The sequence below is a fragment of the Erythrolamprus reginae genome, chromosome 7 (assembly GCF_031021105.1).
Source record: "Erythrolamprus reginae isolate rEryReg1 chromosome 7, rEryReg1.hap1, whole genome shotgun sequence".
Taxonomy (NCBI): domain Eukaryota; kingdom Metazoa; phylum Chordata; class Lepidosauria; order Squamata; family Dipsadidae; genus Erythrolamprus; species Erythrolamprus reginae.
In genome coordinates, this window is record NC_091956.1 from 72,568,386 (window position 1) to 72,584,220 (window position 15,835).

The 15,835-nt window shown below is 40.7% G+C and overlaps 1 protein-coding gene across 1 annotated transcript in view; it reads left to right on the forward strand.

The window, feature by feature from the left end:
• FHIP1A (FHF complex subunit HOOK interacting protein 1A) overlaps positions 1–15,835 on the forward strand; it is a 105,490-nt gene that overhangs the window by 33,535 nt on the left and 56,120 nt on the right. Inside the window, exons 3-4 of the mRNA XM_070757818.1 lie at positions 1,555–1,756; positions 3,143–3,769. Coding sequence (XP_070613919.1) covers positions 1,652–1,756; positions 3,143–3,769 — 732 coding nt within the window. The 5' untranslated portion in view covers positions 1,555–1,651. The remainder of the gene's footprint in view (positions 1–1,554; positions 1,757–3,142; positions 3,770–15,835) is intronic.

Consider the following 15,835-nt stretch of genomic DNA (forward strand, 5'->3'; position numbering starts at 1 on the left):
TCGGCGGCCTCCTGAACCTGAACCCGAAAAGTTCGGCAAAAGTTCGGGTTCGGGTTCGGGAGAACGCCAAGAAGCCCCTCGGTTATTTTAAAAGGTGACAGCCGGGTGGCGGCGCCCAGCGGAGCTCCATTTTGCGATTTCCCCCCCCTTGCACGCATTAATCGCTTTTGCATTGTTTCCTATGGGAAACATTGTTTCGTGTTACGAACTTTTCACCTTATGCTTCCTTCCGGAACCAATTAGGTTCGTAACGAGATATTACTGTATAAGTAAGTACGAATGGAAACAACAACCAAAATTAAGGCATCTTCTATACTGGCAAGAGGTACACAGCTGCCTCTTCTTTTTAAACAAGAGTGCAGTTGTGGATTAGCACTGATGAATCATTATTAATTTATCATAAATTATTATTCTAAGAGAGGTAGGAGAGACACTCACTGATCCTATGTAGCTTATATTGGACATACAGTGTTCCCTCGATTTTTGTGGGGGATGTGTTCCGAGACCGTCCATGAAAGTCGAATTTCCGCGAAGTAGAGATGCGGAAGTAAATACACTATTTTTGGCTATGAACAGTATCACAAGCCTTCCCTTAACACTTTAAACCCCTAAATTACAATTTCCCATTCCCTTAGCAACCATTTAGATTATTACTCACCATGTTTGTTTATTAAAGTTTATTAAAAAAAATATTTATTAAAGGCAGATGAAAGTTTGGCGATGACATATGACGTCATCAGGCGGGAAAAACCGTGGTATAGGGAAAAAACCCGTGAAGTATTTTTTTATTAATATGTTTGAAAAACTGTGGTATAGACTTTTCGCAAAGTTCGAACCCGTGAAGATCGAGGGAACACTACTGCTGAAATGAAACAGAAGCATTGAGAAACTGGCTTACATCAAATAAATAGTTTAGTTATGCAAACTTTGTCTCTAGTATATTAAGTCTATAACATGTTACATTTATATGAACATACATGGATACTTTGAATACAAGAACCTCTGTTTTTATAATAACATTTTCTTATCAGTACAGTGATGCTTTTAGCCAGAGTAAGTTAACATGGTGTAATTTCACACATTTTGCCACCACTAAAATGAAAAATTAAGTATTTCTAAAGCAGTAGCTGTTTTTTTTTACATTTAGATATAATTGTTCTCATTGTCTAAATAAACAGTATTGTCTTACAATGAAAAGAAGAGCTACCGAATTAATTTGTGTTCAATTTTATATTTTTCCAGTTAATAGATTCTGCAATATATTATTGAAAGCTCTTACTTCTTTGAATCAGGAATCAAAACAGTGTAAAACCCAAACTTAACAGTATTCTTCTTTTGAGAATTACCGATAACTTTTCTTGTACTTCACTGCAAATGGATCACAGAGTTATATTCATAGTGCCAAACGTTGTACAATATATGATGAGAAATACAGATGTTTATGGAAGCAGAGCATTTTAAGAGTTATTCCAGGCATTTTTTAGAGTGATTCATGTTTCTTGCTTTATGTTACAGTGCATATGCTTTATCTGCATTATTCTGAATTCCTTGCAGATCTGAGATGTCTACCCACGTGCTATGCAGTGATACGTTACTCATGTTGAAAAGGAAATTCAATATGGCCTAGTAGAATTGACCAATTGAAGAGCTTATGATGTCCACAGACACAAGTGGGAAAAAATCCCATCAGGCTGTGAGCCTAGAAGGAGTTGACCCAGAAACATGCATGATAGTATTTAAAACCCATTGGGCACAGGTAACGCAGCTCTGAAAACTTTTCTTCTTTTATTTCTCTTTATTATTGATTGAATTGTTATGATCCCATTTAACCATCAGACATTTGCTTGTATTGTCAGAGTTCAAGCCATATTGTATGATACTGACTCCAAGCATATCTTTGTTGACTTTTGAAGAACTGTATAATTTACTACTTTTTTTAAAAAAATAAAAATCGTATATTAGGGATATAACAACCAATTGTTCTAATTAAGATTGCTAGACTTTATTGCAAGTGAAGTAAAGTTCTTTAAAATACAGTGATACCTCGTCTTACAAACGCCTCGTCATACAAACTTTTCAAGATACAAACCCAGGGTTTAAGATTTTTTTTGCCCCTTCTTACAACTATTTTCACCTTACAAACCCACCGCCGCCGCTGGGATGCCCCGCCTCTGGACTTCCATTGCCAGCGAAGCACCCGTTTTTGCGCTGCTGGGATCCCCCTGAGGCTCCCCTCCATGGGAAACCCCACCTCCGGACTTTTGTGTTTTTGTGATGCTGCAGGGGAATCCCAGCAGGCAAATCCCAGCAGCGCAAAAATGGGCGCTTCGCTGGCAACGGAAGTCCGGAGGTGGGGTTTCCCAGTCAGGGGAGCCTCAGTGAAATTGCAGCATCGCAAAAACACAGAGGTCCGGAGGTGGGGTTTCGAGGACTTCGGTATTTTTGTGATGCTGCAATTTCAACCACAACAACACAAGAGCGTATAACAGATTCAAGCTCAATATTAACTGCTCCAAACTTGACTGTAAAAAATACGATTTTAGTAATAGAGTTGTTGAAGCGTGGAACTCATTACCGGACTCTGTAGTATCATCCCCTAGCCCCCAACATTTTACCCTTAGACTGTCCATGGTTGACCTCTCCAAATTCATAAGAGGTCAGTAGGGGGCGTGCATAACTGCACTACAGTGCCTTCCGACCCCTGTCGGTTTGCCATCACTGATCTAGTATTTTTATATCTTTTATTTCAGCTATTGAACCTTTACTCTTTTTAAATGTACTTGCCCATAAACGAAGCTAGAAAGATATTGGGTATTAAGATTGTTGACCAAGAACATTCTTAATTGCTCAACATGGTCATATGTTGGTGAGTAGACCGAATCATGTGCTGCTCTTGTTAAGTCGCACAATTGGTTAGATTAGCCAATTTGGGGTGAAATGTTTGAGATAAGAAATGCATAGGCAGTTTCTACTCATTAATCCATCGCTTGCCTGTTATGAATATGATCCATTTGGAATGTTCTGAACTATTGTGAAGATATTTGTCCATAAATGCAATTTTTCATCATTAAAGATTGCAGGTGTCAGTCCATACTTTAATGCCTATTGTATATTGAATATGTATTATTTAATTTTTCCATAGGTTGTAAAAATTTTAGAGAAGTATGACCCTTTCAAAAATATTCAGGCAAAGCATGGGACAATTTCTCCAGATGAGGCCAGCACTGTGCAGAACTATGTAGAGCACATGCTCTTCCTTTTAATTGAAGAGCAGGCAAAAGATGCCGCGATGGGACCGATCTTGGAATTTGTGGTTACAGAGAATATCATGGAAAAGCTCTTCCTTTGGAGTCTCAGGCGGGAATTCACCGATGAGATGAAAATTGAGCAACTGAAAATGTATGAAATGCTTGTCACACAGTCTCACCAGCAGCTGCTGCATCACAAACCCATCCTGAAACCATTAATGATGTTGCTGAGTTCTTGTTCAAGTACTACCACACCAGCTGTTGAAGTACAGCTGGTGGTTCTTCTCAACCAGCTATGCTCAATCCTAGCCAAAGATCAGTCCATCTTGGAACTTTTTTTCCATACCAGTGAAGACCAAGGAGCTGCAAACTTTCTAATCTTTTCTCTCTTGATTCCTTTTATCCATCGGGAAGGGACTGTTGGCCAACAGGCTCGTGATGCACTACTTTTTATAATGTCTCTTTCTTCAGAAAGCTGTGTGGTTGCTCATCACATCGTAGAGAATACTTATTTCTGTCCGGTAAGTTTTTTTTCTAGCTACTGATTACCTCCGGAACCGCCTGCTACTGCACAAATCCCAGCAACCGATAAGGTCCCACAGAGTTGGCCTTCTCCGGGTCCCGTTGATTAAACAATGTCGTTTGGTGGGCCCCAGGGGAAGAGCCTTCTCTGTGGCGGCCCCAGCCCTCTGGAACCAACTCCCCCCGGAGATTAGAACTGCCCCCACCCTACCTGTCTTTTGTAAACTACTCAAGACTCATTTATACTGCCAGGCATGGGGGAGTTGAGATAGCTCTTCCCCCTAGGCCATTACAAGTTATGCATGGTATATTTGTGTGTATGTTTGGTTTTATAATAGGGGTTTTTAGTTGTTTTTTATTATTGGATTGTACATGTTGTGTTTATTATTGTTGTTAGCCGCCCCGAGTCTGCGGAGAGGGGCGGCATACAAATCCAATAAATAATAATAATAATAATAATAATAATAATAATAATAATAATAATTATTATTATTATTATTATTATTATTATTATTATTATTATTATTATTATTATTATTATTACTCATTCTATTTTCCAAATATGGAAAATGAAGATTCAAGTTAAGATTTTGCACAAAGGAGAATTAAATTTACCTGGCGAGTTTTAATTTTATTATGGCTATGTAGAAATTCTAAACGGTGTAACTGGGGAACATTTTAACTTGTTCAGAAAGCCCATCACATTGAATTGAGCAGTGAATTTGTTGTCTTAACTTAAATATTCAGCTTGATATTGAACATTCTAAGAATAATGCAGATCAAAAGGTAAACGAAGCAGTAGAAATGATGTGCCGGTGCCTGGAGGCTGTTGGGGTCTGGATGGGTGTCAACAGACTCAAACTCAACCCGGATAAGACGGGGTGGCTGTGGGTTCTGCCTCCCAAGGACAATTCCATCTGTCCGTCCATTACCCTGGGGGGGAATTATTGACCCCCTCAGAGAGGGTCCGCAACATAGGTGTCCTCCTCGATCCACAGCTCACATTAGAGAAACACCTTTCAGCTGTGGCGAGGGGGGCGTTTGCCCAGGTTCACCTGGTGCAATCTGGACCGGGACTCACTGCTCACAGTCACTCATGCCCTGATCACCTCGAGGTTCGACTACTGTAATGCTCTCTACATGGGGCTACCTTTGAAAAGTGTTCGGAAACTTCGGATCGTGCAGAATGCAGCTGCGAGAGTAATCATGGGCTTCCCAAGGTATGCCCATGTTACACCAACACTCCGCAGTCTGCATTGGTTGCCAATCGATTTCCGGTCACAATTCAAAGTGTTGGTTATGACCTATAAAGCCCTTCATGGCATCGGACCAGAATATCTCCGGGACCCCCTTCTACCGCACGAATCCCAGCGAATGGTTACGTCCCACAGAACTGGCCTTCTCCGGGTCCCGTAGACTAAACAATGTTGTTTGGCGGGACCCAGGAGAAGAGCCTTCTCTGTGGCGGCCCCAACCCTCTGGAACCAGCTCCCCCCAGATATCAGAGTTGCCCCCACCCTCCTTGCCTTTTGCAAGCTCCTTAAAACCCACCTCTGTCGTCAGGCATGGGGGAATTGAAATTTCCCCTTCCCCCTAGGCTTATAGAATTTATACATGGTATGCTTGTATGTATGATTGGTTCTTTAAATTGGAGTTTTTAAGATTATTTTTAATATTAGATTTGTTCACATTGTCTTTTTTATTGTTGTTAGCCGCCCCGAGTCTTCGGAGAGGGGCGGCATACAAATCTAATAAATACAAATACAAATAAACATGTATATTAAATTGTGGTTGTAATTACACTGAAATTGGATTTGTCTTCAGAAGCAAAAGTATTGCCAATTTATTGCATATTCATTGCTTTATTGAAGATAATATCAATATATGGTATTTATCTTCCTTATTATTTACTGTATGGATTTGTGAACCTCTACGTAGAAGTATCCTCCTTTGAAGTTAGTACTGTGTTTCCCCGAAAATAAAACCTGTCTTATATATTTTTGAACCCTGAAATAAGCGCTTGGCCTTATTGCCATGCACTCAAAAGCCCGATTGGGTTTATTATCAAGGAATGTTTTATTTTGGTGGAAACAGGGTAGTAGGTAATGTGACCCCATTGAATGACAAATAGTTTATCATAATTGCTTTTTTTCTCTCGTTCATCTTCCAAAATTTTGATTGAGTTTTCTTTTATGGAAGATTCAACAGATATTTTTCCTAGATATAAAATAGCATTAAACTTCTTGTATTTTTTCATGCTGATTTCTGGCCAATTAGTGTAAGTGCCTACTTTGTTTTCAGATTTAATTAATAGATTTATTTCATATAACAAATATTATGCAGATAAACATATTTCAGAACAAATATGAGATACAGATCTTAATTGTAAACTTAGAATGTTTATATAAAAGGCCACTGAAGGAAATGGAATGAAGGAAAAAGACATAGGAAACAATAACAAAAGTACTTTACAACACTCTCTGGGAGGTTTATAGAGTTAGCATATTGTCCCCAACAAACTTGGTCCTCATTTTACTGACCTTGAGGATGGAAGACTGAGTCAACCTTGATCCTGTTAGGGTGTGGATAGAGTTTGCTTGACAATGTTGCATTTTAACCAGTGCACCAAGTAGTTGTGATAAGCTTCATAATTCCAGAATAAAACACTAAATTGAAATATATCTAGTTGCCTCTGGCAAGATCTTGCAAATAATCTATATCTTTCTGGCAAGCTTACTTTGATGTAGGAGATACAATTCTGTGATGGTTGTCATAAAACTTTGATATACAGTGATCCCCCGGTTATTGCGTCCCCAACCATTGCGAACAGGGTAATTTGCGATTTTTGAACCCGGAAGTCAAAACACCATCTACGCATGCGTGCCCTTTTTCTATGGGCACGCATGCGTAGATGGGGCCCGGCAGATCAGCTGCTGGGTGGCTTCCCTGGGTCTTCCCCCTCTTGCTGGCGGGAGGGCGAGCAGCGGGCATCAGCAAGGAGTTTCCCCACCGCCCACGCAAACTCCTCGCTGCCGCCCGCCCTTCGCCCGCCCACGCCGTTCATTCTCGCCGCTTTCGAGCTGAGTCCTGAAGCGAATTCACTCCCGGACTCAGCTCGAAAGCGCCGAGAGCCAGCGTGGACAAGCCGTTCGTTGGCGCTGGCTATCGGCGCTTTTGAGCTGAGTCCGGAAGCGAATTCGCTCCCGGACTCAGCTCGAAAGCGCCGAGAGCCAGCGTGGACAAGCCGTTCGTTGGCGCTGGCTATCGGCGCTTTTGAGCTGAGTCCGGAAGCGAATTCGCTCCCGGACTCAGCTCGAAAGCGCCGAGAGCCAGCGTGGACAAGCCGTTCGTTGGCGCTGGCTATCGGCGCTTTTGAGCTGAGTCCGGAAGCGAATTCGCTCCCGGACTCAGCTCGAAAGCGCCGAGAGCCAGCGTGGACAAGCCGTTCGTTGGCGCTGGCTATCGGCGCTTTTGAGCTGAGTCCGGAAGCGAATTCGCTCCCGGACTCAGCTCGAAAGCGCCGAGAGCCAGCGTGGACAAGCCGTTCGTTGGCGCTGGCTATCGGCGCTTTTGAGCTGAGTCCGGAAGCGAATTCGCTCCCGGACTCAGCTCGAAAGCGCCGAGAGCCAGCGTGGACAAGCCGTTCGTTGGCGCTGGCTATCGGCGCTTTTGAGCTGAGTCCTGAAGCGAATTTGCTCCCGGACTCAGCTCGAAAGCGCCGAGAGCCAGCGTGGACAAGCCGTTCGTTGGCGCTGGCTATCGGCGCTTTTGAGCTGAGTCCGGAAGCGAATTCGCTCCTGGACTCAGCTCGAAAGCGCCGAGAGCCAGCGCCCCCCGGACCGCCAACCCGGGTTTGGGGGGCTGCTAGGAAGCCCCCCATGCCGGCGGCAAACAGCCGCACCGCCCCCAATCTTCGGCTCCTCGCTAGCGCTGTGTGTATGTTAGTATAGGGGTTTTTCTTAAATTTATAATATTTTAATTAATTGGATTAATGTATTGGATTGTCTTTTCACTTGTTGTGAGCCGCCCCGAGTTTTCGGAGAGGGGCGGCATACAAATCCAAATAATAAATAAATAAATAAATAAACACCATCTGCACATGCGCAGATGGTGTTTTTACTTCCGCAGCGCTACTTCGCGAAAACCCGCTCGTTGCGGGGGGTCCTGGAACGGAACCCTCGCAACGAGCGGGGGATCACTGTATTCTCCTTCACTTGTACATGCTCAGTGTATTTACATTACATTTACAGTGATACCTTGTCTTACAAACTTAATTGGTTCCGGGACGAGGTTCTTAAGGTGAAAAGTTTGTAAGATTAAACAATGTTTCCCATAGGAATCAATGGAAAAGCGATTAATGCGTGCAAGCCCATAATTCACCCCTTTTGCCAGCCAAAGCGCCCGTTTTTGCATTGCTGGGATTCCCCTGAGGGTCCCCTCCATGGGAAACCCCACCTCCGGACTTCCATTGCCAGCGAAGCACCCGTTTTTGCGCTGCTGGGATTCCCTTGCTGGGATTCCCCTGCAGCATCACAAAAACACGGAACTCTGGAGATGGGGTTTCCCATGGAGGGGAGCCTCAGGGGAATCCCAGCAGCACAAAAACGGGTGCTTCGCTGGCAAAGGAAGTCCAGAGGTGGGGCATCCCAGTGGCGGCGGTGGGTTTGTAAGGTGAAAATAGTTTGTAAGAAGAGGCAAAAAAATCTTAAACCCCGGGTTTGTATCTCAAAAAGTTTGTATGACGAGGCGTTTCTAGTCGGAATGAAGTGACCAGTGTTCTTAGTGTGATGTAATGTTCTTCCTGGAGAAGTTGATCTTATGGAACAAAGATGATAAACATTAGGAATTAATTCTGTTGTCTTTTTAGTACATTGTGGCTATCATATGCTTGCACTCATTTTAGTAGAAATTGGAGATCAGACAAGGTATTTGGAACAGTTCTCCTTTTTCCCCCCAGGAACACATTTCAGACAATATAAATAGGTTCAAATTCAGGATATTATTATTATTATTATTATTATTATTATTATTATTATTAATTAAATTTGTATGCCGCCCTTCTCCGTAGGCTCGGGGCGGCTCACAGCAGTAATAGAAAACAATATACAATACAAATCTAATATTTAAAACATATTTAAATAATTAAAAATATTTAATATTGCAAGTTATACTTACATCAACTTGTCTTTTTTAATCTTCCCAACCCAAGTTATTTTATTAATAAGAAATGTCTTTTTTTTTAAATAATATTTTTATGTTACACACACAGACTGCACATCATACAACATAAAACAGTGCCCTGTAAGGGTGCACCCACCACCTAACAACATACATACCCCACCACCAATTGGAGGGTCTGTACAAACATCTTTAACATTCTTCTAAGCTAGGATCTGCATTTTATTTACATATCAAAGAGTGATTCTAATTTATTCTTTATGGCTAGATCACAAATTCTACTTGTCATATAACCTCTCACCATTTCCCATCGTTCCATCAGTTTCTTCTGTTTATTTTCATTGTACATATTCATCCTTACCTCCATAATTTCAAAGTGAATGTGGTCCACCATGTACCGATACCAATTCTGTATCGTCCATTTTGCTGCTTCTTTCCAACCCAATATAATTACTGTTTGAGCGCTTTCCAATACTGCTAATCCTAAACATCAGTATAATATTGACTTTGGATGTAATTAGGTAGTTAGAAAGGTCCATGTAGACAGGGAGCCTAACCCCAAACTAAGGGAACAATCCAAGATCAAGCATTGCCAACAGATGGCTACCTATTCTCTGCTTGAACTGATGGAAGATGATGACTTCTCCAGGAAATAGTTCCACTTTCAAATTACTCTTAGTGGTAGAAGTTTTTTTTCTTACAATACCAAAATCTGCCTTCCTGTAACTTAAATTAATTATTTTTACGTCCTGCCTTCTGAGATGATGTAGAACAGGTCTTGATGGTCTTCTCTATTGCCTTCTTTTAGATATTTGAAAAGTATCTATCATATCCGCTCTCAGACTTTTTAAACAATTCCAGTTCTTCCAGGCATTTTGTAATACTCCTTATATCTTTTTTTTCCCTCTGATCCATTATTCCAAAATCTCATAAAATGCAGAATAAATTGGAACCATTATCTCTCCAATCCCCAATGCCATTTTCCATAAAGGCATTTTTAGCCTAGAGAAACCTTGTTTAAAGGAATAGATATATAAAGTACCGTACTTGTTTTTAAAAAGGTATTCTCGTGATAAATACCTTTATTGTATCCATACCTTTGGGTACACACCTACGTTTGCCAATTAACTTTTAGGAAGACTTTTTACTTAGAAGATTAAAGCTAAATTTTGTAACCTTCAATCCATTATTGTCAAAATAATTAGAATAATTGTCTTAGGAGTTGGAGTGAGACAAACAATAAAAGTAGCAAACCCGAGGCTATAATAAAAAGAGCACAGATCATTCCTGAGAGCTGTTCAATTGTTAAATATCTCTAATATGCAGCTTTATAAGAATGATATTTTCAGTTTATGAAAGCATTGGTCTCCCCTTGAGAAAACTCAGAACGATGCCTCAGATTTTGGGTTTATCATTTCCCAATGGGTGCAACTGCATAATCTAATTCTGATTAAAGTGAAGTAACAATACGTGAACTAACTGCAACAATATCGCCAAAAAGGCTTCTAGAGTTGTTAACCTGATCCTACGCAGCTTCTGCTCCAGCAATCTCACACTACTCACAAGAGCCTACAAAACTTTTGCCAGACCCATCCTTGAATACAGCTCATCTGTCTGGAACCCATACCACATATCGGACATCAACACCCTTGAAAACGTCCAAAGATATTTCACCAGAAGAGCCCTTCACTCCTCCACTCGAAACAGAATACCCTACGAAAATAGACTAACAATCCTGGGTCTAGAAAGCTTAGAACTACGCCGCCTAAAACATGATTTAAGTATTGCCCACAAGATCATATGCTGCAACATCCTACCGGTCAATGACTACTTCAGCTTCAACTGCAACAACACAAGAGCACGCAACGGATTCAAACTTAATATTAACCGCTCCAAACTTGACTGTAAAAAATATGACTTTAACAATCAAGTTGTTGGAGCGTGGAACTCATTACCGGACTCAATAGTGTCAACCCATAACCCCCAACATTTCTCCCTTAGACTATCCATGATCGACCTCTCCAGGTTCCTAAGAGGTCAGTAAGGGGCATACATAAGTGCACTAGTGTGCCTTTCGTCCCCTGTCCAATTGTCTTTCCTTTATCTCATATATCATATATATTTTCTTCCTTTCATATATCTTCTCTATTTTTACATATTATCTTTATATATATATTACTTCCTGTCTATTCTCTTCCATATGTATTGTGTATTGGACAAATGAATAAATAAATAAAAATAAATAAATAATTCCAGTTAAATGTTATGCTGCATGTAATATTTCCGTATAATTAAAAAAATACAAAATGGAGCAAATTGTTCCTGATTGTACCCTTCAACTTAAAATTATGTTGTTATATTTAACATGTTTGGTTAGATTTATTTAGGATATACAGTGCTCCCTCGATATTCACGGGTTCAAACTTTGCGAAAAGTCTATACCACGGTTTTTCAAAAATATTAATTAAAAAATACTTCGTGGGTTTTTTTCCCTATACCACGGTTTTTCCCACCCGATGACGTCATATGTCATCACCAAACTTTCGTCTGCCTTTAATAAATATTTTTAAAATAAACTTTAATAAATAAACATGGTGAGTAATAATCTAAATGGTTGCTAAGGGAATGGGAAATTGCAATTTAGGGGTTTAAAGTGTTAAGGGAAGGCTTGGGATACTGTTCATAGCCAAAAATAGTGTATTTACTTCCGCATCTCTACTGCGTGGAAATTTGACTTTCGCGGGCAGTCTCGGAACGCATCCCCCGCGAAAATCGAGGGAACACTGTACATGCTATTTTAGAAGTTGAAGGACTTTCTCTTCAAAAGATACATGCATTTTAAAAAATGGGCATGGAAGAGGCAAAAGGCCAATAAAATTGCTTGATTTTTAAGTGGCAGATTATGAGAATCCATTTACTGTGATTTATACAACATGGTTTATCGCTTAGCATATTGTATGAACCTAGGCAATTGTGATTCATTTAATAAACTGTGGTTAATCAAACCAGACACAGCACAGTATTTGAATTTTGTCGATAATGTTTCTATGGGAGTTACTTCTATTTGGCAAACATGTCATGCGCTGGCTATAATGTTCTCTGACTTCATAAATATGTTCTGCCTCTGGAAGCAGTTAGTAATTATGAAGATCCATGCTCACATATATAAGAAACAATGCTAGATATTATAATTAGGGTTTAGAGAATTGACCTTGGAAATGTCATCCCACAAGGAAGTTTAAAATAGTAAATTGTCCTCCCACCAGCACAGTTTATAGCTGTGCTTTGCATGCAAAATACCTCCCAAATCTATTTTGCTGCTGGCAAAGTTAAACAGCACTGGTTTCAATAGATAAATTGGGAATTGCCTTCAGTGACTTGGAAGCCAAGTAGGACCAGTATCAAAGGCAATAAATTCAATATTTTAATTAAATTACACCAAGTTTTAATATACAACATCTAAGCATAATATTCATTTAAAAAAGTAGTCAATAGCATTATTATAGTATACTTTGGTAGATTTTCTGAACATACAGCAGTATTGCAACTTCTTATCGTATACAAAATTGTTGTGGGTCGTGGCAGCATTTATTTATTTATTTATTTATTTATTTATTGATTGATTGATTGATTGGATTTGTATGCCGCCCCTCTCCGGAGACTCGGGGTGGCTAACAGCAACAATAAAACAGTGTACAATAGTAATCTAATACTAAAAACGATTAAAAACCCATTAATATAAAAACCAAACATACATACATACATACCATGCATAGAATTGTAAAGGCCTAGGGGGAAAGAGGATCTCAATTCCCCGATGCCTGACGGCAGAGGTGGGTTTTAAGTAGCTTACGAAAGGCAAGGAGGGTGGGGGCAATTCTAATCTCTGGGGGGAGTTGGTTCCAGAGGGCCGGGGCCGCCACAGAGAAGGCTCTTCCCCTGGGGCCCGCCAAGCGACATTGTTTAGTTGACGGGACCCAGAGAAGATCCACTCTGTGGGACCTAACTGGTCGCTGGGATTCGTGCAGCAGAAGGCGGTCCCTGAGATAAATTAGATAATATTTTCCACTGTCAGTTCTTTATCAGCTATGATGATTTCACGTGGAATCTTTCTAACATTCAGCAAAATTCAATGCACGGTGAGCTGGATTTTCCCAGTTGTCACCTTCATCCGTTGTGGCTATTGTTGAAGGAGAAACGTTGTGTTCGCTGAATTTTAAGAGCAAACTTTGCCCCCACTTCCCATATCCTAAAATATGATGAGGAATCTTCCGACTCAGTTCTGTTGTGATCCATGTCTGTTGAGCTTGGAGACCCAGTATATAATCAAATCATATTAAGCCGGGGGTGGCGCAGCAGGTAGAGTGCTGTACTGCAGGCCACTGAAGCTGACTATAGATCTGTAGGTCAGCGGTTCAAATCTCCTCACCGGCTCAAGGTTGACTGAGCCTTCCATCCTTCCGAGGTGGGTAAAATGAGGACCCGGATTGTGGGGGCAATAGCCTAGCTCTGTTAAAAAAGTGCTATTGCTAACATGTTGTAAGCCGCCCTGAGTCTAAGGAGAAGGGCGGCATAAAAATTTGAATGAATGAATGAATGAATGAATAAATAAAATAATTCTCAGAGGGAGGAGCTACCTTGAACTCAGTGAAGGACTACCAAATTTTTTACTACTACAGTGTGGGAGTAACTTATGCAGGACGCCCTGCATTTTCTTTTGACATCTTTCAATGCAAATTGGGTGCTCTGGGGTGTGTTCTGTCGGGCTCTCTGGCAGAATCCTCCCCAAAATTCACAGGTACAAATTTCAGACACACACACGTTTGAAAATTCAAAACAATGTTCTTTATAATGAAAATTCACTTAAACCAAGCCCTCTTTTGGTATAGCAAAGAGCACTCGTCTCCAAACAAACTGGTAATTTGTACAAGTCCCTTATCAGTTCTGTGATACTTAGCTTGCAGCTGTGAGGCAATTCACAGTCCTTCTTCTTTCACAAAATGAAACACACTTTGCTCTGGTTTAGTTTCAAAGCAGGGAAAAATCAGCACAAAAAAGTCAAAGTCAGTAAAGCAGTCACGAAACACAATGATCAGATAATCCTCCACAATGGCCAAACCCACAGGCTGCTCTTTATAGCAGCCTCACTAATGACCACAGCCCCACCCAACCACAGGTGGCCTCATTTTCTTTGATAATAATCTCTCAGTTGTTCTTGCCTGTGCATCGCTCTCCGCGTGTGTGGCTGTATCATTAACTCTTGTTCTGAATCCAAGGAGGAGCTAGATAATTGATCTCCTTCTGAGCTGTCTGCCCCACTCTCCTCCTCCATGTCACTCATGTCTTCTTGGTCAGAGGAGCCTTCATCATCAGATTCCACCGGGGGGGGGGGGCAAAACAGGCCTGCAGCATGTGGATGTCTCCCCCACATCCACAGTCCTTGGGGCAGGAGCAGGGCCAGAGCTAACCACAACAGGTTGGAACTCCATTTTCGCTACCCCACTGTCCGGACAGCAGCTCTCATCCCTGCTTGAACTTGTGGTGGCTAGAATGGAAGGCCTGGATTTACATTTCTTTTTAATGTTCCCTATGTGAGTTGAGTGAGAAAGAAAAAATAATGGAAGTAACGAAGACCATTCTTCTGTTGCTCAGTTTTATTTATTGAAATAAAAATGATAGGAAGGACAGCTTTCAGAAATAATTGCCTACTGAAAAAGAGGTAGCTGCTAAATTAACACATTTGCAAAATAAATTGGTGGGAAGTTAATGTCTTTATTTATATGACTAGAATACATCAAACTTAGAGATATTGTCAAATTAACATTTCTGAAGCATTAACTCGACAGTCTAGAACTTATTTTCCTTCCTCCTCGGTTTGGTTAATTGTTACTTAGGTACCCGAATAAGTTTGTAAGCACTCTTCCAAGCAAATGCACAAAAAATTAAGAATTGGCAACATATTTTGCTTTTACATAGAAACATAGAAGACAGACGGCAGAAAAAGACCTCATGGTCCATCTAGTCTGCCCTTATACTATTTCCTGTATTTTATCTTAGGATGGATCTATGTTTATTCCAGGCATGTTTAAATTCAGTTACTGTGGATTTACCAACCACGTCTGCTGGAAGTTTGTTCCAAGGATCTACTACTCTTTCAGTAAAATAATATTTTCTCATGTTGCTTTTGATCTTTCCCCCAACTAACTTCAGATTGTGCCCCCTTGTTCTTGTGTTCACTTTCCTATTAAAAACACTTCCCTCCTGGACCTTATTTAACCCTTTAACATATTTAAATGTTTCAATCATGTCCCCCCTTTTCCTTCTGTCCTCCAGACTATACAGATTGAGTTCATTAAGTCTTTCCTGATACGTTTTATGCTTAAGACCTTCCACCATTCTTGTGGCCCGTCTTTGGACCCGTCCAATTTTGTCAATATCTTTTTGTAGCTGAGTTCTCCAGAACTGAACACAGTATTCCAAATGTGATCTCACCAGCGCTCTATATAAGGGGATCACAATCTCCCTCGTCCTGCTTGTTATACCTCTCGCTATGCAGCCAAGCATCCTACTTGCTTTTCCTACTGTCCAACCATACTGCTCACCCATTTTGAGACTGTCAGAAATCACTACCCCTAAATCCTTCTCTTCTGAAGTTTTTGCTAACACAGAACTGCCAATGCAATACTCAGATTGAGGATTCCTTTTCCCCAATACTTGACTCCTGTAGAAAAACAAACCTTCTCTTTTAACTACTCCAAATGAATTTTAGCAAGTTCTTACGAAACTGGCATTTTATGAGTTATGGTTTTTATTTTTGTTTTTGTCTTCAAAATTGTATGCATGTAGATGGACAGGTAACTAATAAATACCAATTTTTCTCTCTCAGC